General features: G+C 41.0%; 1 protein-coding gene across 4 annotated transcripts in view; it reads left to right on the plus strand.

Annotated features, from left to right (window-relative positions):
- The first annotated feature begins 1,095 nt into the window (after window positions 1–1,095).
- LOC125727564 (solute carrier organic anion transporter family member 4A1-like) overlaps window positions 1,096–24,315 on the plus strand; it is a 28,888-nt gene continuing 5,668 nt past the window's right edge. For 2 of the 4 annotated variants that reach the window (XM_049004377.1, XM_049004374.1), the window contains exons 1-11: window positions 1,096–1,251; window positions 15,537–16,505; window positions 18,123–18,213; window positions 19,284–19,405; window positions 19,586–19,697; window positions 21,125–21,279; window positions 21,388–21,637; window positions 22,882–23,044; window positions 23,267–23,439; window positions 23,782–23,846; window positions 24,059–24,207. In XM_049004377.1, the coding sequence (XP_048860334.1) occupies window positions 15,707–16,505; window positions 18,123–18,213; window positions 19,284–19,405; window positions 19,586–19,697; window positions 21,125–21,279; window positions 21,388–21,637; window positions 22,882–23,044; window positions 23,267–23,439; window positions 23,782–23,846; window positions 24,059–24,207 (2,079 nt within the window). In that variant the 5' untranslated portion in view covers window positions 1,096–1,251; window positions 15,537–15,706. The other 2 variants (XM_049004376.1, XM_049004375.1) reach the window with 2 other exon arrangements.

Below are 24,315 nucleotides of genomic sequence, written 5' to 3' on the forward strand. Positions count from 1 at the left end.
CATTTCTGTTGTTTTTTTGGGGTAGCTTTGAATGTATGGAAATAATTTGTTCTGTAGTATTTATTGCTCTCTCAGCACATTAAAGACTTGGAATAACATGCATTGCTTCAGCTATACTGACTGTAAAAAGGACTGCTGGGTCTAGTCCTATGAGGTATTCAGCTAGATTTACTCAGATCTGGGATGTTTACATTTTTCAATATTGAATGTTGTCACATCTTTAAACAAGACTTGTATATTATATATGAAGCAGTGAACAAATGAATTATAATACATAATTCATTTGGTTAATTTAGTCAACAGAAAATGAATGCCTGTCTATCCAGTAATTGCCCTCCTCTCGTTGCACACATCACAAATTACTTTTTTTTTATCCATCTTCAAACTGTTTATGCTAAACAGGGTGACAGGAAACTTTCTGACTTTCTCAGGAGGCAAAGGGCACAAGGCAGCCAACACTGTGCCACACATTCACACACACAGTGACCTATCTGTTCATACAATCGATAAATCAGTCAGTCAATCAAGCAGTTGATTAGTGGTGACCTTTCCTTGTCTATGTCTTAACAATGGAGAAAGTGCTAAAATTGGTTAAGAATTATATTAGTCCAAATCAGACCTAGCTGATATTTTCCCAAAGATATCCCTTATATCTGAGCTGTTAATTAGAGGAGGGTAGTGTTTTTTTTCATATACTTGAGACTGCATGTTTAATTTCCTTAAAAGACAAATACGTTTTGTGTGTGTGTGAAACAGGAGTGTGATGTTATTCCCTTATTTACCTTCTCTGTGCTATATTAGAACTGAAACCACAAAAGATCTTATCAAAGTAAATGTGGAAAAATTCCAAAAACATCACTAAACCATAAACCAGAATTTTTCAACCTACAGTGTGATTTGACCTCTATTATTACCACAATTTCAAAAGGCCTTATACAGTGACCAACACAATTTTTTACATAGATAGCAGATTGCCGCTTATAGATGATACTTAAAGTACAAGCAGACGAGTCACGTGATATTACATCTATTGGTTCAAATACTATAGCGCCATCGAGGCATGCTTTCTCATTGGATAGCAATGTCTTAGGAAGTGAGTGGTACACAGCGAAATGAATCTGCTGGCAGCATTGTCTGTGGAATGAATGGGCTGTAGCGGATGGAAGATCTTTATTAAGCATATTTCTTTTTACGAAATCTGAACTAAAACGATGATACGATGACGATAAAGAGACCCGTGCGCAAAATCTTGTAAGTAGCAGAGTCACGCTTTAAGTTTCCACTGATGGGGAAATCACGGGGCGCATGAGATACAAGGGAGCAGCTCGTGCGATGCTCTTGCGCTTTCGTGCCAAAGTGGGTGTGCTTGAAGCACGAGACGCTTGAAGTGTTAGGTGCATGCACCGGGGAAATAAAAAAAAGCTAAATATTTAGGTTATATAAATGGAATATCTGGGTTGAGCTCTGTCAGTAGACACCAGGAAACCATTCAAGATTGACACCTGACTAAAGCGTGGTTTTTTAACGATTCTGTGTCTTTCGTTGAAGAGTCGCGTTTTCTGGAATTAAGATTATTGAGGTAAAGCTAACAACAATAATAATGGTGATTGAGAGGATCGTAATATTTCGTGTAATATTCACTATTTTAATTTTTCCACTGGAATCAGAGATTGACTCTGCGTGTACATATCAGGCGGATACAGCTAACATGGTTATGAGACTGATGATGTTCTGTTCGTTTCTTGCGAACGAGATCTATCGTTTATATGTGCTGCTTCTATGTCGAATGAAATTCGGTAGCCTGTGCTGCACCTAAGCAAAGGAGAAAGTGCTATTTTTGTGTTTAAAGAAATGAAAGCCGTTTTGGGCTGTGTATTGTACCTTCCGGCTCGGGGTTATTGCCGGTTAAACACCTGTACCAAACTGTCATCGTCGCAGATCGTTTTCCATGTGAACCTATGAATCGATATTCCAGTTATTTAGGGCCTACAGAAGCGATTTGCGCCTCATACCCAGGTATTTGCGAGTGTTTCTTCTAACAGAATTATATACTATTGCCTTCGTGAATATGGAATGGTGTCCTCTGTTTCTTTAACAAACGCCATCTAAAGGCATAGCTGAAACTGTCAATCAGGACAAAAGGACACGTCACCGACATTATGTTAACTAAATGATAAATGGGTGTCAAATTTTCTAGTGAGGGGAAAAAACTGTTGAGCAGTGTTTGGTCCTTTCAGAGTTTCTGGGTCAGTCCGTCTTTTGCATGGGTTCATTCCTGTTTTGCAACAAATGTATTATCTGAAATACTTCACTGGGTTTTATTGCCCTCTTGCCATCCTAGGAAGGCAACCTTATTTTTAACAGTCATTGTTTCTTGTGTATAAATGGCAATGATCCATATGAACAGATAGTTTAAAATGCTTATTAATTCCACTCTACACCAATTGAAATCATTTAATATAGCCATATTGTTATTTTTTATGTATATACACTTCATTTTCTGATTGATTGGCAATCTGTCCTCTGCTCCCTGGGATGGGCACCAGACTGAATAAGGGGCATATTGATGGTTGTATAAATGGATGGATTTTTCTGCAGTTGTCAAGCAACAGTTATATGACAAGGTTTGTAGATATTCCCAGGGCCCGGTATCATGAAGTGAGATTTGTTGGTTAACTACGGTGTAGACAAAAATTATTAGTGCAATATGAAAAAATGGTCAAAAGAGGAAATGAAATAGAGGATATTGAAGAACAAACTTTAAAAATTGTCAAAAATGTTACCACTATTTGTGTGCTATTTAAAGAATCAAGAAACTTTTATGCAAACATATTGTGCAATCGTATTCAAATTATGTCATTTATTTCCTTCAAATAATTTTTTGTGCACCTGGCCATTCCTAGAGTTGGACGAATAGGTGACAATGGGAGGAGTTCTCAGTCGATAGAGATTATTTAACCCAACATAAAACGGCAGATGTTTCAAACAGGCAGGTAATTGCCTGCCCTTAGTTTCTACAAGTAGCCCTGGTGGTCATTCTCCACACAAGCATTTGTAGACTTATTTCAGTTTCCCAACATGGCTAAAACTGTTGAAATACCCAATGCACTGAGGGAAAGAATCATAAAATTTCACGGTCAGGGTCTTTCTGTTAAAAAAATTGCCACCAGACTTGATATGAGGCACGCAACCGTGCACTACATCATTCAGAAATTTACGAAGACTGGTGAAATCATTACTTTGGAGGGAAGATGGAGAAAGAGAAAGACCTGCCCAAGGACAGATAGGTACATCGATGAGCTTGCAATGAAAAACCAAAGGTTGCTACACAAATAGCAAAGCAACTGAAGGAGGCTACTGGGATTTAGGTTTGCACACAAACAATAAAGAGCAGGCTGAACGAACGTGGGCCGCATGGCAGGGTTCCTCGTAAGAAGCCATTTATAAGTAAAAAGAACAAACTGAAACATCTGAAATTTGTCAAAGAACATCTTCAAAGAAGCCTGTCAACTTCTGGAAATTAATTGTATGGTCAGAGAGCAACGCAAAGGAGGAATCTAGTCCTTAAATCCAACCTTCAGGCATGGTCTTGGGAGAGTAGTGGTTTGGGGTTGCATGGCTGCTTGCGGTGTCGGCAATTTGCATTTTATTGAAGGCATCATGAATTCTGAGATCCTCTCTACCCATATCATCACATCTGCTGCTAAACTGCTTGGACGTCACTACATTTTCCAACAAGATAACCGCCCCAAGCACACTGCAAAACATATGAAAGCCTTTTTCCACCAAGAATAAGGTGAAAATGCTCGAGTGGCCCCCACAAAGTCTGGATCTCCATACTACTGAGTACCTCTGGGCTGAGATAGAGAGGTAATACCCAGCAGACCCAGCAAAAAAACAAAGAGAATTTGAAGGACACGCTCCACCGCACATCAGAGAGCCTTGATCTGGCCATTTGCAGCACGCTTGCTGAAACTACGCCCAAGAGGCTACATGCTGTTATTGCTGCCGAAGGAGGGCCTACTAAATACTGAGCAGGGTTTTAAGAAAACTCCCAATTGCTAGGTGTACAAATAATTGTTTGGCAATAAACTTCATAATTTGAAAACAGTTCCAGAATATGTTTTGAATAAAAGCTTTTCTTGTTTCTTTACATAACTCACACATAACTGTAACATTTTAAGACCATTTTTAAAATGTATTGTTCAATATCCTCAATTTCATTTGCATTTTTGACTTTTTATTTCAAAGTGTACAAATTAATAATTTTTGGCTACACTGTAGATAACTTATCTGATCTGAAGTAGTCTGGGCTAAATGTAAGTGAAGATGGAATCCTTTTAAACTGGGATACCTTAAATCAAGGTACAAGAAATCCTGCATTGTAATACAGACCCCAGATGCATAGTTATTGTGTAGGAATTATCATGGTTACCTGCTTAATTGCATTATACTGAGGCTAGGGCTGCAACCCATCCCTTATAATATGGGATTGTCCTATATTAGAAAATGAAATGTCAATCCTGTATAATGAAGGATGAGTGGCAACCCTACCGGAGGCTACACTGTACACAGTACCACAGTAGACACCACTGATCGCCAGACAGCTAGGAAACAGAGCTGCCTGCTGTGTATGTAGAAGTAACTTTGTGTCCTCCAGATCATTTTGTCATTAAGCTTTGTTTTATGGGCCAGGGTATTCCAACAAACTCTGAGCCTGTATTTTGTGGAGGGGGCAAAGATCAGGAGGGAGATCTACCTGTAGGAGCTGAAAATTAAACAAGCTGTTGTGTTTTGCATCATTCAGAACAGAGGTGGGCAATCTTATCCGCAGAGGGCCGGTGTGTATGTAGGTTTGTGGGATAACCTTTAGGTCAACTGTTCAAACCCAGGTGTGAGGACTCTCAGCCAATTAGTAGTCTAATTAGTCATCTAATTAGGGAGTTGCAGCAAACACCTTCACCGAGGCCATTTCTACAGTAGATGAGATTTTCCCACCTTTCCCACATGACCTGAGCATGTCTGTCTGTCTTGTGTATTTCTTTGGTAATTGTGGCCGTATACAGTAACTGTCACCCTTGAAGGTGACACTGCTATTGGATTCGTTCCTTCCGTCTCTGCTTTGTACTTACACTGCAGTTTCTGACCATGCTTAGGGAAGCGCAAGCCTCTTGCCCTTCTTTCATCACACTCCCCCGTAGCATGCAGATGTCACACCACTTGCCTCCCGATGACCAGGGGAGTCTGAAGTCTGGTGCTGGCTTTTCTTTTAGTTTTTTGTAAGACTGATGATTATATCACCTTCAGATGTCAAAACTGCTCTTTTCTCAAGTAAAGGAAATATTACAAACAGAATGGAATGAAAACGTTGATGATAAAAGTCCAATTATTGGAAAGCTGAAATTAGTTGAAATCGATGGGACCAGGTCGTATAAAGTGTTATGTGGGCCGAACCCGGCTGACTCACATGTCTTTACTTACAGGTGAAGATCTACCTTTATGTCCTGTATGTAACACTCCTTTTACATTTATATATTATTATTATTATTGTTATTATTATTTATTTAGAATGGTGTGTGAGTGTGCCCTGCGATGGGCTGGCCCTCCATCCTGGGTTGTTTCCTGCCTCGTGCCCATTGCTTCTGGGATAGGCTCCGGACCCCCCGCAACCCAGTAGGATAAGCGGTTTGGAAAATGGATGGATCGATGGATCGATGGATAAACGTAGCATTGTATTTACATTGTTTTATCTATTGAAAATGCTTTGGTTATTTATGAAGTTGTTACCCTTTTGCTTCTTGAATTTGGTTTAATATCCATGTGCTCTTGCCATGAATGTAGTCCTAGTTGCTGGCGTGACATTAAGTATCAACATAACTAAATGATCATTATGGCAGCCAGTATGAATCAGTACAGGGTTATTGGGAAAACCAGTGCGGTACACCTGTGCTTCCACAAGTGTTGGGCCTAAACAGAGAAGGTGTTACCACAGACAGTTTTCAGATGGTTATGTGTCTGTTTTACCCATATAGTACTAAAAAGCTGGCATGCGGACACATGTTTAGCCCGTCGTCCAAATGTTTTGCCCGTCGTTTCATGTTTTATTTTATTTTCAGATTGACAGATTGGCTCAGTATGTAAGACTGATCATACTTTCACAGGGGTCGGGGTTTGAATCTCTTGAATCTCTTGAATCTCTTTGAATCTCCGTTCTGTGTGTGCGCATTTTCTCCGGGTCATGCAGGCTTCTCCCAGGTACTGTGGTTTCTCCATTCAGTTAGTTGATCTGGTGTCTCTAAGTTGCCTATAGTATGAGTGTGTGCCCTGTAATGGGCTGATTTCCTAGTGCCTTGTACTTCTTGTGCTTTAGTTAACATGTGATGAGGTGTGTAAGCAGAGCAGCTGGCTGGGAATCTTCAGCCAGGGCAGATTTACAGTATGAATGAGGCTGTGTTCCCCCTCACTCGCCTATGGGACAGAACTAGTTTCACTTTCAGGGCTTGAAGATGTGTATCACATCAGAAACATCCCCATCTACTCTCATGACCCACAACAAGTGAGTAAAACCATTATTCACGGTTTTACTTTAACTACTCGTAGACTTCAAACAAAAAATTTTTCATGTCATCTTAAATAAATTTATATTTATAAATAAATTTATTCTGCAAATTAAATGGAGAGCTGCATCTATTGACCTATAATGATTACTGAATACACATATAGACACACACACACATACATATATATATATATATGTATATATATGTATATGTATATAAATGTATATATTGTATTTGTATTCACTCATGTACATATTTATTCTTATATTTTGTATTTGTATATTTTGTACACCACTACTGCTTGTGGAGCTCGCACACAAGAATTTCACTCACATGTGCTGTACCAGTGTACCAGCAATGTGATGTGACAATAAAAGCGATCGATTGATTGAACGAAACAGTTGATGATGTGTTTTCTATCACCCAAGCGTACTTTATGTGTACCTTGTCAGAAGGGATTGCTTATCACATTTATTGGTTTATATAATTATAGCATAAACACTGTACTGTTGTGGAGCTTACCGTGCAGTTGGTAAAGATGAGTATCCACTTTTGCCTATGAGTTAATATGTATGCTTCAAGAAGTAGGAAGATCATTCTGAAAGTACAACTAACAAGAAAAATTAGGTATTTTTTGCATGAAGGCCTATCGTTGATCCTATGACTTCATACCTTTATTAAGCATACTTAAGCATATAATGTAAGAACATTATACACATTATACCAGTGCAGGCGGCTTGTTTACTTATTACTGTTTGTATGCCTATGAAACTTCAGCTTTTTTGTGTAATTGCTCCTATTCATTTTAGTAGGAAAAAAAAGAAGGTTATCTGTTTTAATTCAGAGCACCCAGCACTACTCCACTTTGCCTGGGGTCACAATACGATATCGTGGCTCTGTTGGGAGTAGGAGTAGTCAAGCCAGAGTCTCTCATTGCTGTGACAACTTTACTGCTGCGTAAAGTAGAGTTAAATTTGTGGTACGGACCCTGTTTATCGGTGCTGACTGTTCTGACAAATCACCTCTGCCTGGTCATTCTCAAACCTAACCAACTTGCCTCAAATGCAGGAGGAGCTTGATTAGAGTGGATGCATATTAAAAAGATGCAAAGGTTGATCAGCTTCAGGAGATGGAAAAAATAATGTTATAACCTTAGCAGGCACTCTTAGGTTTGGTTGTCTTTAGCTTATTATGAACTTTAGGCATTAAACTGACCATTTTCAGTTCTCTTAACTTTTTTTCTCTTGTCACACTTAATATACACAACCATTTTAACAGGAAGGCATTGCTGTGCATGTTACTTTGAAAAACTTAGATGTACCTAATATAGGGAACTCTATTTTTAGTTTGTTCGACGAACTGCCACCATATATGGTCCGGTAGCACCTTGAGTTTGCACCTTTTGTACAGTATATTTCCAAAGAATGGTATAAATAAAAATTGCATTTGCTGTAGAGATTATTATTATTATATTACAGAATTAACTGTAAAAGCCCGCTATGCCTGTCTGACTGCATCAAGTGTGTGAAACTGGATGTGTTTCAGTTAAGCCATTTTGTAATGTAGACGTTAGTTATTGTGTGGTAACCCAAGAAGGCTGAAGACAAAGCCAGCATTCTGGCTAGATGAATAGGTGCAGTGGCAGGATGCCCTGATCTTTTGGTAACAAAGGATATGAAAGGCTTAAAAGAGGTGGCACAGTATGTGGCAGAATTCGCCTGGCTTCTCAGAAGCCTGTATCTGCTAATTCCTGTAGTGCCAAAGTGGGCCAACAGGTATACAGACCTGACCTATTGACTATGGTAAATTTCTGCAGGCTCTTGTCCATTGTACCCTTGTAAAAGGTGTTTAACCTGACCAGAAATAAAGTTTGCTTAAATTTTACCATGTGTAGCTAATGGGGGAAAATGAAGTAGATAATTTAATTTTTTCTCTATATGCAAAAATAAATATATAGAATCGAGCAGCTGTCAATGTCTGTAAGACATTATACCATAAAAAAATGAAGATCTCTAAACACAGGAACCCTTGAGAGTAGCAGTAATTATAAAGATGAGTCAGCTTTGTAGCCACAGAGTGCGGCCTTATTTTGTGGTCTTCATTGTCACGGCACTCCTTTGTAATTGTGTGATAATGTAGCATTGACTGACGAGTCACTGCATACAAAGTAGACTATGCAGTTGTGTTTTTAATTTACATAAAAAAATTTTATATACTTTCAGCAGCTCTCGCCTCCTCAGGAAGGCTGTTCCAGCGGCATGGAGCGTAACGACAAAAAGTTGTATCACTAAATGTTTTTGCTTTGCTTTGTCGAACAGCTATGGGAGCACGATAAGTTCTGTGCTAGGGGATGGGTCAGCCATATGTAGAATCGGAGACATTGAGTACCTGAGCATCTTCCCCTTTTAATTTTGATAATAAGTATCTTCTTTTTAAAATCCCCCTTTTCAATCATCAGATGATCACCAACTTGGCAAACCACAACCCACTCAAATTATTAATACAGTAACACGGAAAGAGCCGTGAAAGATAAGGAATCAAAGCAGAGATACTAATAGTATCAACAATACATTCCATCACACGACCTGCAAAGTTGTCTTTGGCAAGTAGCTCAAAGACGCATTCGAAGTGGGGACTGCAGTTGAACAAGATTGTCTACTGTCACCTTTACTGTTCTTGTTTGTGATTGGTCCATGAAGTTGCAAAATGAGGAACAGAATTGATGATCTTGATGCTTGATGATCAGGGGCCTGTGTCAATGATGTAGCAGATACCTCGCTCAAGGCCTCGGTGTTAATAGAGGATAAAACTACAGTCCTTGACAAGCAAAACAGTATAGATACCAGCTGCAATGTGGGAGTATCTCATTGGGAGAATCTCTGATAAGTCTCCCTGGTTTTAGGCTGGATTGTTACTAGTGTCGGTGACATTCCCGGCTCAAAACTCTCGATGTGGCTCTAACCAACTGACAAGCAACACTTCACCAATACTAGTTGGAGAGAAAAGTACAGGTCTGTTGAAGGCACTAAGGAACAGTTTTTATTTGACACCTTCAAGCCTGTTGTGGTGAGTTAGCACTGTAGCGCTAACTCACCTGGGGTGTCTGAAAAAACAATATAGAATAAACTTTTTAGGTAAGACTAAATCTAGCTTTGCATAACAGCCAAATTCCCAGTCTGCATACATGCATGGGTATTCTAGAACTTCAAAAGCACCTGTTTGCTGAAGGAAAGACATATAATTGCAGTGCAGACAGCTGTTTTTAGAATATACACTGTTTCTTGTGGATTTTAACTTCCTGAAGTCTTATTGTGATGATAATAAATAGAAAATTGAAAGAGAAATGGTGCCAGATTTTTATAGATCATAGGCCTAGTTTGTTCTCGGCATCCTGAGTAAATTCCTTGCAAAACAAACACAAGCAGGGCCCTCTGTCTAGAGCACACTTCAAACGCATATTTCCGGAACAGTCTTGCCACACCCGCTTTTGCTAAATGGCGAGTCTTCTGATATAAAAAGTGCGATTCTCACCATTGTAAAAAGCCTTTCTATTAATATGCAGGAAGACCTAATAAAGGGAGGGGAAACACATAAATAGTCTTTTTCCTCTGTTGCCCTAGATTTTGTATTTTGTTAAATACTTGCGGCAAATGCAAATTATTAATAGTACTTTTCAATGGTATCGCGATTTTCCATAAGCGCATTGACCCCTGAGTTTTGGTGGGTGGGAAAAGTTGCACAGTAAAGCTTCCAGCTGTTATTTTCGTTGGCATGGCAGTTAATTCTGTGAAAATGAAGAACTGTCCATATTGTCTTGCCCTTCCTCATTACATTTGTGTCTGTGCGGGAAGTGGGGAGTTCAAACCCCCGAATTTACATGGCACAGTGGCAGCATGGTCCTCTTTCACTCTGTTTCTTAGCTTGTCCAGGTCGTTTCCTACCCAGACTGACTGTTACACAATCAATACCTGAGTAGCTTTTTATGTTTATGAATGAAGCAACATTCTGCTTAGGGTTATGTTCTGCTGTGTGATCTATGCCTGGGGGTGGTTACTACATATGGATTGACTAGATGGAGGTTTGCATGATATAAAGCTGAACATTAAAAATGCCATCTGTCATTAAAAAAAAGCATTCCGGGAAAAGCTTAACTATTGTATTTGCATTAGGTATGCCTGAAATTAAATGTCTTCCATGGTACAGCCACTGGAGTGAGAAAGACAACAGTTTGTTTAATATGATGATATATTTGTATATACAACTGACAGTTGTCACACTAGCAGTTTGTTCTTGGGAAAGTGAGGAATGGTGAGCGGGTTACTGCACTTCTCCTATGTTCTTTTTATTCTACCCCATCTGGAGCTGTTCTGAGGCAAAGTGTTTGTTATTCTTGGTGTGTGGATTGAGAACCAACATCTGAACTGCTACAAGTGATTATTTTTTTTCCTTCCCTTTTCCTGGCTCTGCTAAGTTTGGGTGCATGATTCTTCCCTGAGCAATGAGGTCATTGAAAAAGATCATCTGGATAAGTAGTGTGAGTTTCTCAGTGCGAATGTGATCAGAGAGCAGTACCTTTTACAGTATGTCATACCTGGATCACAAACAACTTTGATAATGACTCCAGCCTTCAGGCTTGTGGTCAGCATTTACGTTTGTCTTTGGGTGATCATCTAAGTACAAGGAACGACACAGGTGAGTTTGTTGAATGGACTAGGCTATGCATAGGTCTATGTTTTAGTGGATTTTTCAGGATGATTGTCATAGACTAAGTTAGTCAGTGGTGCTTGAGCATGCTGAATTTTTTTTATGTTGAGTAAAGTGAAGGAAGCTACTTATAAATCAGTCAAAAGGGGCAGAGTCAGTGAATTTTGGATTTGCTATTAAATACTTCCTTAAAGAAAAACTGTATGTAATAGTTTATCAATTGTTTTTCAAAAGTCTGAACTTTGTAAGGTTTTGTTGTGTGTTATTCACCTGCAAACCTTTTTGTTCTTTTTTTTAATTTAATTCGAAGAAAATGGTTTCTTAAAATAGTGACTGTAATGTTACAGTATTTTTATTCAATTTTTTTTTCGTGTGTTGAATTGTTGCAATTGGAGGAAATTGAGGGTTAATTAAAACGATCTTAGTCAGTGCTTACAGAGGGAAGGGGCTTCGGTATGGAGGCCAGTTTTTAATATTTTTATTAATATCAATAATATTAACTTTGGTAATCCATAGACTAGGTTTTCCAAACAAAATTAAGTTCTGGAAAAAGCATATATCAGAATCAGTGGCCTGTACTGCAAAGTGGGGTTACTGGCTTATCGGGGTAACTTGTCGGATTTAAGGTAGTCTGAGCAAAATGTAACTGAATGAATATGAAGTCTGTTTAAACTGTGGTACCTTAAATACAACAAGTTACCCCGATAAGCCAGTAACCCTGCTTTGTAGTACAGGCCACTGGTTTAATTGGCCAAGTATGTTCACACGTAGAGGGATTTTTGTCTCCAGTTGTCTCTGCTCATATTCGTGCAGTAGGTACAGATAAATAATAAAATGGTAAATGTTTAATATTAAATATTAAATAAACTTAAATGTTTACAATACTGAACAAATTTATTTGTGGAATGTAACTTTGCCATGGTTATTTGAGTGAAATTATCTCATTGACATTTTCATGTATTCAGAATCGAATCCAGCCAAAGCCTCACTTGCTGGAATAATCGTTTTCATTATTGTATGACAATGACTTAGGGAAGTTTTTTTTTTAAATCGTATGTTCATGGGAAGGAAGTGTTGTATTTATCTTTTCAGTTTTGCTTTTGTTGTTTGTTTAAAACCATTTCTGTAACCTTGTGTGACCTTCCTGAATAGCTTGACTGTATAGACCTTGTTAGGTGATGTGATGAGGTTAATGATGTATCAGATATGCAGTGGGGTGCTGATGTCCTCATGCAAGTTGCATTTAATTGGATAACATCAATCTGTGTAAGACTCGCTTGACAAAATGAAGTGTATAATGAGTGTTCGTGTATGATCGAGGCATGCAGCAGGTCTGTGACTCACAGCAAAGGCTATGTGACTCAGTAGGCTAGTCCACTGTGCTTGTGATCGGAAGGTCACAGGTTTGAGCCCTGCTGTCAGTAGAATAGTCACACATCTGTAGCTCCCTGAGCAAGGGCCTTAACCTCTGGTTGCTCCACGCTGTGATCTCCAGTCTTGCTCTTACTTACATACTGTACGTCTCTGTGTGTCTCATAGTGAGCAAAATGAGGCACGCAAAAATACTTCCTCCTAGGCATTAGTAAAGTGTTCTATTCTATTCCTGGTGGTTGAAATGTTCCCAGAGCTGCAAATGGTTGTTTAAGGCACAACAAAAGAACTCAACTAATGTCTTGGAAAAAATTAAAGTTAAACCCTATTCCTTCTCTGTCCTCTGGTACAGCCTAGCTGGAAGATATTTGGTCTATGCTCAACATTTTCTTGTAATAATAATTTGTAGTGGAAAGTTATTGGTTTTCACAAATAGTGATGAACTTTGATGAAATGTGGCAGACGTTTCTGTAGACTATGATCAAGCATTACATATGAAATGAAGAGCTTTTTCCTTAGCTATAGCTATAGCAAAAGTTATAGCTGCTTTTGCTATAGGAACCTTCCAATCAGAGAAATTAAGAGGATTGGGTTCCTTTTACAGGAAAGGCAATTCATTCCATCACTATGAGCTGGGTCTGTGAGCCACTTACCCCATGAACCTCGACTGACATCCCCCAACTTCCTTCATATCTTTTATTAATGCCTTGTACATAGTGATACTCGTGGCGACAGACTAGGTGTGGTGTTCATACCACCACAATCGCAAAGCAGAGATTATGGAATGAATGAAATCCTGTGGGAGTCACACGCTGAACTTAGTAATAACTGCACAACCCCTCCGGCACATGGCAAGCGAGGAGCGTTACCGTCTGCCTTTCCAGTTGGGGTATTTATGGGGCAAATGAAGTGCAGACCTGGAGAGTGGAAATGGAGAAGAAGGCAGTGCCGGACGAAGGGGAGGAGTGTGAAACTTCATTTAGAAGTTCCAATTTCATCCTTGAACAGCTTTCTGTTTGTGCTGCGCTAATATCATTCTACATGTCATTTTGCAGCTACTGTTTTATTTCTACTTAAAGATTACCTTAGGCTGATGCAGTGGTTAGCACTGTTGCCTCACACCTCTGGGACCTGGGTTCGAGTCTCCGCCTGGGTCACATGTGTGCGGAGTTTGCATGTTCTCCCCATGTCGTCGTGGGGGTTCCTCCGGGTACTTCGGTTTCCCCCCACAGTCCAAAAACATGCTGAGGCTAATTGGACTTGCTAAATTGCCTGTAGGTGTGTGTGTGAGAGTGACTGGTGTGTGAGTGTGCCCTGCGATGGGCTGGCCCCCCATCCTGGGTTGTTTCCTGCCTCATGCCCATTGCTTCCGGGATAGGCTCCGGACCCCCTGTGACCCAGTAGGATAAGCGGTTTGGAAAATGGATGGATGGATGGATGGATTACAGGCCTCCATAATAACCAAGAATAACTGTTTGGCAGTGTTCTAGGTTGTCTGTGGCTGTAATATTCACTTTAAAGCTTTGTAATTGTGTAAGAGGCCTTACTGGGCACTGTGACAGAAACCCAAAGAACTGCACAAACTTTGTTCCTGCTCGTGCTGTATTTTCATTCTAATGCATTTACTAATTGCTTCAGATTCCAGGCAGTACTACCGCTAATACACACAATCGCAAACTTCTGTACACTTTGTCTCCTGAAATACTGCAAATACTTAAGATCGGCCCAGAAGATGAAAGTATGCCAGTAAGAAACACGGTTCCCTTTCTGTGATATTGGATAGTTAATACTTCTTACAGACCATGTTTAGTAAACCAATTTGTGTATATATACACAGTTATAAAGAATGTTATTCTGTGTTTTCTAAAGAGCAGAGTTCCAATAAATGTACACAATTGGTTATAGTATCAGAGTTACTGTCAGGGTGATATATACTGTGGTGATGAGAAGAATAACACATCATTAAAAATAATAGCTATAATCCCAGTAAATGGCAAACGACTGAACAGATATTATCATATCAAGATGACAAAGATGAATGAAAACCTTTCATGCTGTATTTGGGGAGTTTGGGGGTAATTACTACATAATGCACCGGGGTTCTAGATTAATGGCTGGACTTGTACCCCAAAGCTTTGCTCATGACCGGTGTATATGGCTGTGTATGTTTCATAGGAGAACAAGTTAGTGATATGTAACAAGAAGCATTCAAGTATACCTCTGCAAATGGAAATTAAAGCATTATTTCATATACAGCCGTGGAATTTTTTTTAAAAAACCTGCATTTTTTAAATGCTGCTCTACTTCTGGTTCTGCTGGCAGAAGGCTACACTGTGAGGCAGGCTGCTTCCAGACCTCGAGTTTCTAAGACAGCAGTACACAAGAATAAGGTGAAGCAGGAGACACTGGCAATAACCAAAAACCAGCCAGGTTAAGGGCAGAAGCAACTTTCTAATGCCAGAGATGACCATCAACTTATTCAACAGTGCCTCATAAATTGGAGGACGACCTTAAGTGACCTTCAAAAAGAATGGGAAACGTGAAGTGGTGTGAAGTGCACTGGTAGGATAGTTAGGACTGCTACAGTAGAACTCCTAAAAGCCCTTAAAGACCTATAAAACAAGGAAGAAGCCCTTCATCAATGAGAAGCAAGGAAGAGCCAGGCTAGAGTTTGCAGAAAAAATATATTTTATGCAGATGCATTCCCATAAACTGAGGAATAAGTGAAACTAAAAATGTTGTAGTGGTCTCTTAATTTTTTCCAGAGCTGTATATATAAAAATACACAAGCACAATTTTAAAAATGTTTATTTTTTTTTTTTGCTTCAGTGTATTTTTTGCTAGTGAAATTAAGCCGTCTGTCTGTCTGTTTAATTAGTTAATTCATTTATTCCTTTGCAGGGCTTTTTTGCAGCTGTCCATCACAAGTGTCCCTCCTAGAGAACTTTTCTACCGGGAGAACAGCATCCAACAGGCAGAGGTCACCAGTATCTTATGGTGCTCAGGGATATAGAGTCAGTGACCGACCCAGGAAAATCTTCCTCCAAGAAAGAGAACTTACTTTTACAGCTATGCCCAACCTGCAAAATGCCAACACTTCCTTCAGTTCCAGGCAGGAACTCCTGGATCTCCAAGATGGGTCAACTCCTGGCTCCCTGGATGATCACGATACAGCGGAGATCCAGGATGTTTCCCCAGAAGGTTCCAGTCCTGGCAGTTCAAGTGCAGTCAACCAGAAAATTGACACGGTGTCTCTAGGAGAGGGTTTCAGGGAAGAGACAGGTGGTTCGTATGGGGTCAGGTTTGTCCCTACAGATTCGGAGCATCTCTGCGGCTGGGGAGCCCTGACTCCCCAGTGCATCCAAGCCTTCAACACACCCCGCTGGGTGCTCTTCTTCCTGTGCGTGGCCTCCTTCCTTCAGGGGATGATCATCAATGGCTTCATCAACACGGTGATAACATCCATCGAGCGGCGCTTTGACCTGCGCAGCTACCAGACCGGCCTGATCGCCAGTTCCTATGACATCGCCGCTTGCATTTGTCTGACCTTTGTCAGCTACTTTGGAGGTACGGGCCACAAGCCCAAGTGGCTTGGCTGGGGTGTGCTGATCATGGCCCTGGGCTCTCTGGTCTTTGCCCTGCCGCACTTCACCACCCCCACATACCAGGTTAGCATGGCGGAGCAGACCAGCCTGTGCTTGAACAATAGAACCGGTCCTTGCCATGAGAACAGGAGCGGATTGTCTAGCTACAGATTTGTCTTCATGCTGGGCCAGTTCCTGCATGGTGTGGGGGCCACACCGCTCTACACCTTGGGTGTTACGTACCTCGATGAGAACGTCAAATCCAGCTACGCACCAGTCTACATTGGTAAGTAGGTTTCCAGATGGGCATAGTGGATCAGATCTCATCTGGTATTACACACACACACACGCTTGCATATGGCACCAATCACTTTCACCAGTTTCAAGCTAAAACTGACAATCAGGAGTAAATCATTGAATGAAGACAGTCATGAAATTTTGCTTCATGGTTTGTGTCATGGAAATTTCTTTAATATTGTGTTTGCCAAACAGCCACCGTTTGAGAAATGTGGTCACGGGTTGCTGTGTGTGTTAAGAACTCTGTAGTCTAGTCCCTGGACATGACTCCGACAAAGAGGAGAACGTTAAATATTGTTGTTTCTATTCTCATCATTGTCATGACCGGAGGAAAGTCACTGCCAGAGATCAGAGGAGTCCAAACCAGTATGTATTCGTAAGCCAGCACAGGCCCTAAGAGATTAGGCCTAAATCTTTCAACAGAAGACTGAATGAGCAGAAAATACATCCTAATTATTCTACAAAGAATTACAAAAAAGCTCTGACACCACATGTGAGCTGCATCTTTTTTTATTTATTTAATTTGGATGACAAACTATTAAGTGTCTCTGGGTTACATTTGTTGTAAGCTGCATTATTTAAGACTTGAGTAAAATAATGATAGCAGGTAATGGATTATATGGTTATTGGCATGAATCTTGTTTCTTTAAAAACAAACTGAATTAAGGAAGTGAGTCTCAGAACTGCAGTCATATGCGGTTATTTTCGTAGGGCTAGTTTGTTGCAGCAACTGAAAGGAGCTGTAGAAGGTTGGAGGTTATTGTGAAGGGTAGTGATGTATAAGGGAATTGCCAGTGTTTGTGTACGTTACCCCTGCCAGACAGACCCACTGGCCATGCTGAGACCTTTGGCATCCATGCTTTGTAGGAACACAGAACTGAAACACTTTCACTATGGGAAAGGGAACACACTAGTCACCTGTTTTTTGTTTGGGAGCTCTTTTTTTTTTTTTTTTTTTTAAAAAGGAAACAAAGGCAGAATGCCAGTTGACAGGGTAAACACGGATCTGAGCACAGTTTAGAACCAGAAGGACCAGTCTCCAGCCATCTTAGAATAAACTTTACTGATGTTGGTTGAAGCAGGTTGCTTGTCCATTTGTCGCAAATGTTATAACATCTAGTTATACTTCTTTTTCTAGAGCGTTGCTTCTTTTGTTCTTTATTGAGAAGAATAGTTGATCTCATGGGTAACATTTTTCCTTACTTGGTTTATAACGTCATTATTTTAACACGGGTTAAAAATACTAAATTCTGTCGCTATTTCGAAATGACATTGTAGCTGTGGCTTACATGCATCTGTGATTTACACGTTGTTCTTTACGGGATACAGTTGATCCGTTTAATTTCCCTGCACAATAAAGCTATCCTTTTTGCTTTTTAGGCCTCCAGCAATACACCAGTCCTCTCAGCAGGGCCACCAGTCCCAGCCCAGACATCAATAACATGTCCTTGAATTGCATTTTCCTCCTAGCAGTTAAAAAGCTATCAAAGACTATCAAGGAAGTTTAGCAAATGCACTTGACCTAAACAAAAACAGTTCATTAGGATGCAGACAGGACAAAGCTAACAATGCAGTCAGTCCCGACTGACTATCCTCCTCTTCCCAGGAATTTTTTACACGGCAGCCATCGTGGGACCTGCTGCTGGATACTTGCTGGGGGGAATCTTCCTTAACATGTATACAGAGATCCACGAGACGTAAGTGCCCCTCCTGTCCCACTTCCTTTTATGGATCCTTGCACGGTTGCCTCCAGTCAAACCTCTGGAAACCTGCATCTGCTCATTCAGTGGAAGTTAACCCCGCTGTTGTACATGTGTGGAATCCTTCCACATGATTTGTTAATTCTCAGTTTTATAGGTTCCCTGGTAAACAGACTAACCCTCAGGGGACTCTCCCATGGAGCACGTCAGGTGTGAAATACATCGTGAGAAACTTTTTTATGAACCTGAGGAAGAAGACTTTAACGTCCCGTGGAGCGACTCGGACGAGCTCCCGGACATCCTGCCCCATCGAGCGCTCCCCAGACTACATTTTGGTCGTGCAGAATTCTAACGATGTCTCTTAAAAGACAAAAAATAAAAACAACCTGAGCAATGCCATATGGAAAATCCAACACTGCCTCCTACAGCACCATGCATGCGGAGCAGCATACCAGCCAGGCACAGACGGGGACTCGTTTTCAGCCTGGGAGTTTTCTGCCCAAGACCAGCCCATTTTGTTCTTGTTCTGGGAGAACTTTGATAAATGATTGTTATTAGGCCGATAAATTTATTACTGACATTCCAAGAAGAAAATAGCAGTAATAATAATAATAATGAAAGTAGTAAACAGCATACTGAACTATTTAAGCAGTCTGATTTTTTTCAGCCCTGCCCTGCACGGTCTCTTTCTAACATCCCGTCGTTTGGGAAACATCCAGTGATTACCCATAGCACCCAATTAGCTGTGGCACCTCCCCAAACATCCACTGTCCTCACTGGGTTCTAAATAAGAGATGATCAAACTGATAATCCGCATATTTGCTCGTTTATCTGTGCGGAGCAATCTGTGTCTGTGTATCTGTGCATGCCTGCACACACAAGTTGCTGTTTAACATTCTTGAGCTTTGTTATAAACTTGTCAAGTAATTTTGTTTCTGACCAGCATGACAGCTAAGTGGCCCACCGGGAATTTTCCAGAGTCTCCTGATTGACCACTCCGGGCCTAATACAGGCTGTACAGTTTAACTCTTCTTGACTTCACGTATGTTGCCCTCTATCTTCCGCAGGACTGAACTGACCCCAGAAAATCCCCTCTGGGTGGGGGCATGGTGGATTGGCTTCATCCTGGGAGGTATTGCCGCGCTCGTCATCGCGCTCCCTATTCTGGGATATCCACGGCAACTTCCAGGTAATTATCCACCCTCATTTTGCATTGTGCAGGCTTTGAAAGTCCTGTTACCATGTGACTTGCAATCTGTGTAGTATCGTTACATGAGAGATGGCGCTCGTAAAAGAGCTGCTACGGGTGTTCTCTGTAGGACTGCTGGGCTTTTAATTTCGGTGTTTTCATTGTCGTAATGGGTGCCAGGTTCTCAGCGTTATGTGGCTATGCGTGTATCGGAGGCCCATCAGATGAAGGATGGGAGCCAGGAGAGGGCGGCCGACCCGCAGTTTGGGAAGACAGTGAAAGACATGCCCAGGTAGACCCAGAGACCTTTCTGTGCACTGCCTCCTCATAATCCTCTTTTTGATGGTAGTGTTAGGGTGCTTGTCCACCACACCAAGTACCATGTTTTTAGTATGGTACTTTCCGTTACTTTCCATTGACTTCCGGTCGAGTACCAGTACCAAGTTCCAGTTCCAAAAGTGCCACACCAGCTGGGGTACTTCTGCAGTACTTCGGTACTTTGAAGTGTGACTTCTTTTCTTTGTTGATTGGTCATGCAAGTAGCCTGTCGATGAAACAGAATGCGAACGCCGCCGGGAAAGCAATAGCGAACTCAGAAGACAAGGATAAACAAAGTCAAACAAATAGATAAATATTGTGATCTGGTTGGGAGAACAGGTGCGACAAAAAGATAACAAACAGAGCATGACAAGAAATTTGCCTTAAAAATTTTCTTTAATGTACTAGGATGTGTTTAAATGTACTAGAATCCTATGGATGTGATTTTGTTGTAAATATAGCAATTGTCATTATGTTAATATTTAATATCGTTAATATTTATAAATATTGGGGTATTTATAAAACAAAAAAGGAGTTCATAAATATCTCACAAACTCATCAAGTGATGTAAACGGCAAGGATGAAAATTATTATTTAAGATTGTCTCAGAGAACACATTCAACGGTCGTGCAAAAACAGCAGAAGTAACCTAAACTGATCTCTGTACAGATAATCTATAAAAGGAGTAATCATTAAAATCGCAAAGCCTGCTAAGTATTTTTCCTGTGACGGAGTAACAGATTAAAAAGATTTTAGCAAAACTTTAACCCCTTGCACTATAATCTCTGTAAAGAATTGAAAGTATGAAAAAGCCTGATTTTTAATCTAGCTAACTAGCCATGTAAGAATTGCTTGTGTATAACATGCTATGTTGGTATTAGTCATGCATAATCCAGGCCTATAATATACTGCAGCCATTTTTCGAATTCAGTACAAAATACCGTGCCTCGCATTGTGATGTCATTCTGGGCTGGTAACGGTTCAAAGGCCAGTGGAAAACAAACACCTTGAAATACCAGACTTTTTTAGAGTGATATTATTCTTAGCCAGGTTCTGTTGAACCAGCATCAGAATGTATCCATTGATGGGACGTTTATGCACTTCTGCAAGTCGCTCTGGCTAAGGGCGTCTGCCAAATACCTTAAATATACTTTCTTGAAGTACCAAAAGCATGGTACCTGGTGTGGTGGAAAAGGGGCCTATAGCACCCTTGGTATTAAGACCTCAGAGCTTACAGAGCCTGTTTGATAAACAGCTAATTGTTTTTTCCAGATGCCAGACATTCAGACCTTCATTGTCCTGATTAAGCCTTTTTTTCTGTCTCTGCCCTAAATGTTACACCGCAAGTTCAGCTGCACAGCCTCAGTCTGAGTCAGCATCTGTCTGTCTGTGCTTGTCTAGGTCAGTAATGCTGCTGTTAAAAAACCCCACGTTCATTTTCCTGTGTTTCGCTGGAGCCACGGAGGCCACCCTCATCGCAGGCATGTCCACCTTCGGGCCCAAATTCCTGGAGTCTCAGTTCAGCCTCAGTGCATCTGAAGCGGCGACCTGGTTTGGTAAGAAAAAGAGGCATCTGACGCGTTTCCTGTGAGGCGGCAATCGCCGCGTGACAAACCAAAGAGTGGAAGAATAAGCGGGCCCGTCTCTGTTCGCCACCTCCGCAGGCTACATGGTGGTGCCCGCAGGTGGGGGTGGCACCTTCCTGGGCGGGTACTTCGTCAAGAAGCTCGGCCTTCGTTGCCGCGGCATCATCCGCTTCTGCATGCTGTGCGCCGTTGTCAGCCTGCTGGCCATATTCATCTTCCTCATGCACTGCCCCAATGTGCCCATGGCCGGCGTGACCACAGCCTACCACACCAGCCCAATCCAGTACCAGAACCAGTACCTCACCATGTTCCAGGACTCCAAAAACAGGTGGGAAATAGCACTGCTTTCAACGATGAACAGAAGACCACCCTATGACCTTGAATAAACTATAGTATGCTACTTCCATTAACCTCATAAACTAGGACAATGGTGCCTTATCTGCTCATATTTGGTAATCATTGTATTTTTTCCCAATATTATATAAACAAATAGCGATATTAAATATTGCCCTTTTGGCCATTTTCCTGTTCCTAAAGTTAATCGATAATCACACAAGCTTCTCTCTTTCTCGGAGAGAATTGTCACTTTGAACAACTGCAAAGGGCGTCAGCTACAGGACAGTACAGGACGGTTGCTTGCATTCTAGCAGTTACTCCGTGTTATGGTCAGGGGGCTTATGTCCAATCAAGGCTTGGAGAAAGTAATCCACGATCTCATTCCAGTAAGGTGGATTTTTTTATGCTTTTCTCTGGTCTCCCTAAAATGACAATTATATAGTTGCAGCTTATTCAAAATTCCAGTGCAAGATTGCTTACTAAAACCGAGAAGAGCACACCTCCCAAATTGTTAGGTTTATGGCTTCCAGTCAGCTATAGAATGGATTTTAAAATGCTGCCAATTGCCTATAAATCACTAAACAGTCAAGGCACAAAATATATTTCTGAGATGCTTGAAGTCTGCAAACCAAACAAAGCCATTTTCTCCTCTGGAACTGGTCAACTAGCAGTTTGTAAAGCTAGAACTGAGCAGGGAGAAATGGCCTTCAGCTGCTATGCTGTCAGAAGCTGGAAGCGACTACCAGAGAATCTCAGACATGATACAGCTCTAGCCATTTATAAATTCAGGCTTAAGACCTTTTTATTTCACTATGCTTTTGTATACTGTGTTGTAATCTTAGCTTTTTTTTATCATTTTAAAGACTTTTAATGCTTGCAAATAAAAATGTATTTCATTGTATTTTAACCTCCAGAGACTTCATACATTATGTCAGTGTTATGTCAGTAGTGGCCCAAATTGTGGAGAAATTGCAGAACTTTGTTCCAGTTACTCCAGGAACTTATTTAATCATCCAGTGTATGATGTTTACAAATATTCTTTGAGTATAAACATTACCGCCAATATCCGTGTAGTAATTTTTAAAACATAATGGCAAAAGTGTTTCCACAGTGTTGTCCACTAATGTAGATATGTTTTTAATCTTCTGTAAAGCACTTTGAGTTACTCATGTGTGTGAACGGTGCTATGCAAATGATTCACCTCGCCTTGCCTTATAAAATCCCATTTTGTCAAAGGTCCCAGCTGACAGTGAACCTTACGGTGGGGTGCAATTCTGGATGTCACTGTACAGAGCAGCTGTACAACCCGGTGTGTGGATCTGACGGGATCATGTACTACTCGCCCTGCCATGCTGGCTGCGCCGCCGTGAACAACTCTCAGCGCACAACCGACCGACAGGTAAGCAGGCAGCAGTGCACGGAGATGTGCGTGGATGAGTGTGTGTGTTTGTGAGTGTGTCCTAAAGTGTTTGGCCCTTCAGCATGTTTGTGGAGATATAGGGGCTGATATGGGCACATGAGGTCGCTTTCAACCCCAACATATTTGGTGCTACAGTTTGTGTACTTCTTACTCTCATTCTCCTCTGTACTTCTCCCTTGGCCCTTCTGTCGCTCTACCCAGCTGTTTTCCAGCTGCAGCTGCATAATGGGGAATACAACTATGGAGGAGGGGTTTGCCCTCGCGGGAAAGTGCAGCTCCTCGTGCCAGCATATGCCTGTCTTACTCGTCTTCCTCTTCATCGTCATTTTCTTCACCTTCCTCTGCAGCATCCCTGCCCTCACCGCCACCCTCAGGTACATTTTTTTAAATTTTTTTTGGGAATGTTACTCGCTGTACTATATAGCAGTCACTGTCAGCTGAAAGATATCAGATGCCACCAGGTCCACAGGTAGCAGCAAAACATCGGAGGCAAACTGTAAAACAGCCGAAACCAAAGTCCTGTCTTTACAACGCAGTTGACAGCATTGCATGGCTGGAAAATATTGCCAGAGGTTCCCAGCAAAGCAGACCGATTTCTGGCCAGCTGAAGCCGTGAATTTTTAGGATACTTCTGAGAAACAAGCTGCTTTGTGACGCCTCCCTTTGTCCCCCTAGCAAACTGTGCTTCTGAAAGCCTGCCTTTGTCCCACTTGTAGGTGTGTACCAGACAGTCAGCGTTCCTTTGGACTGGGCATTCAGTGGATTGTTGTACGGACTCTTGGTATGTTTCACTTGTTGAATGATCAGATTTACAAGGTTTTAAACATTCCAGACTTGGATAAGTACCTTCCAAAAGTTATTCTCTGGCAGCCAAATAAAATAATCAAATAAAAAATGTTTTTAAAAAGATAAATCAACAAATCAAGTTCAGACTTAAAGTTGACAAAAGACAAATGATTTGACTATAATGTTTTTCCCTGTGCTGTGTTTCAGGGGGAATCCCTGGCCCCATAGCTTTTGGATCCATGATTGACATCTCCTGCATCCTGTGGCAAGACCAGTGTGGAGAACAGGGTTCCTGCTACCTCTACCAGAACTCTGCCATGAGCAGCTACACACTTGCTGCGGGGGTCATTTATAAGGTGCTTGTCTGCATTATGGTACTGTAGCTCTCTAGGCATTGGTTTACTGTATCTGTGTCAGAGAGGTTATTTGACATAGTATTGTAGCTATGTTATGATTGTTAATAG

The sequence above is a fragment of the Brienomyrus brachyistius genome, unplaced genomic scaffold (genome assembly GCF_023856365.1).
Source record: "Brienomyrus brachyistius isolate T26 unplaced genomic scaffold, BBRACH_0.4 scaffold102, whole genome shotgun sequence".
NCBI classification, from domain to species: domain Eukaryota; kingdom Metazoa; phylum Chordata; class Actinopteri; order Osteoglossiformes; family Mormyridae; genus Brienomyrus; species Brienomyrus brachyistius.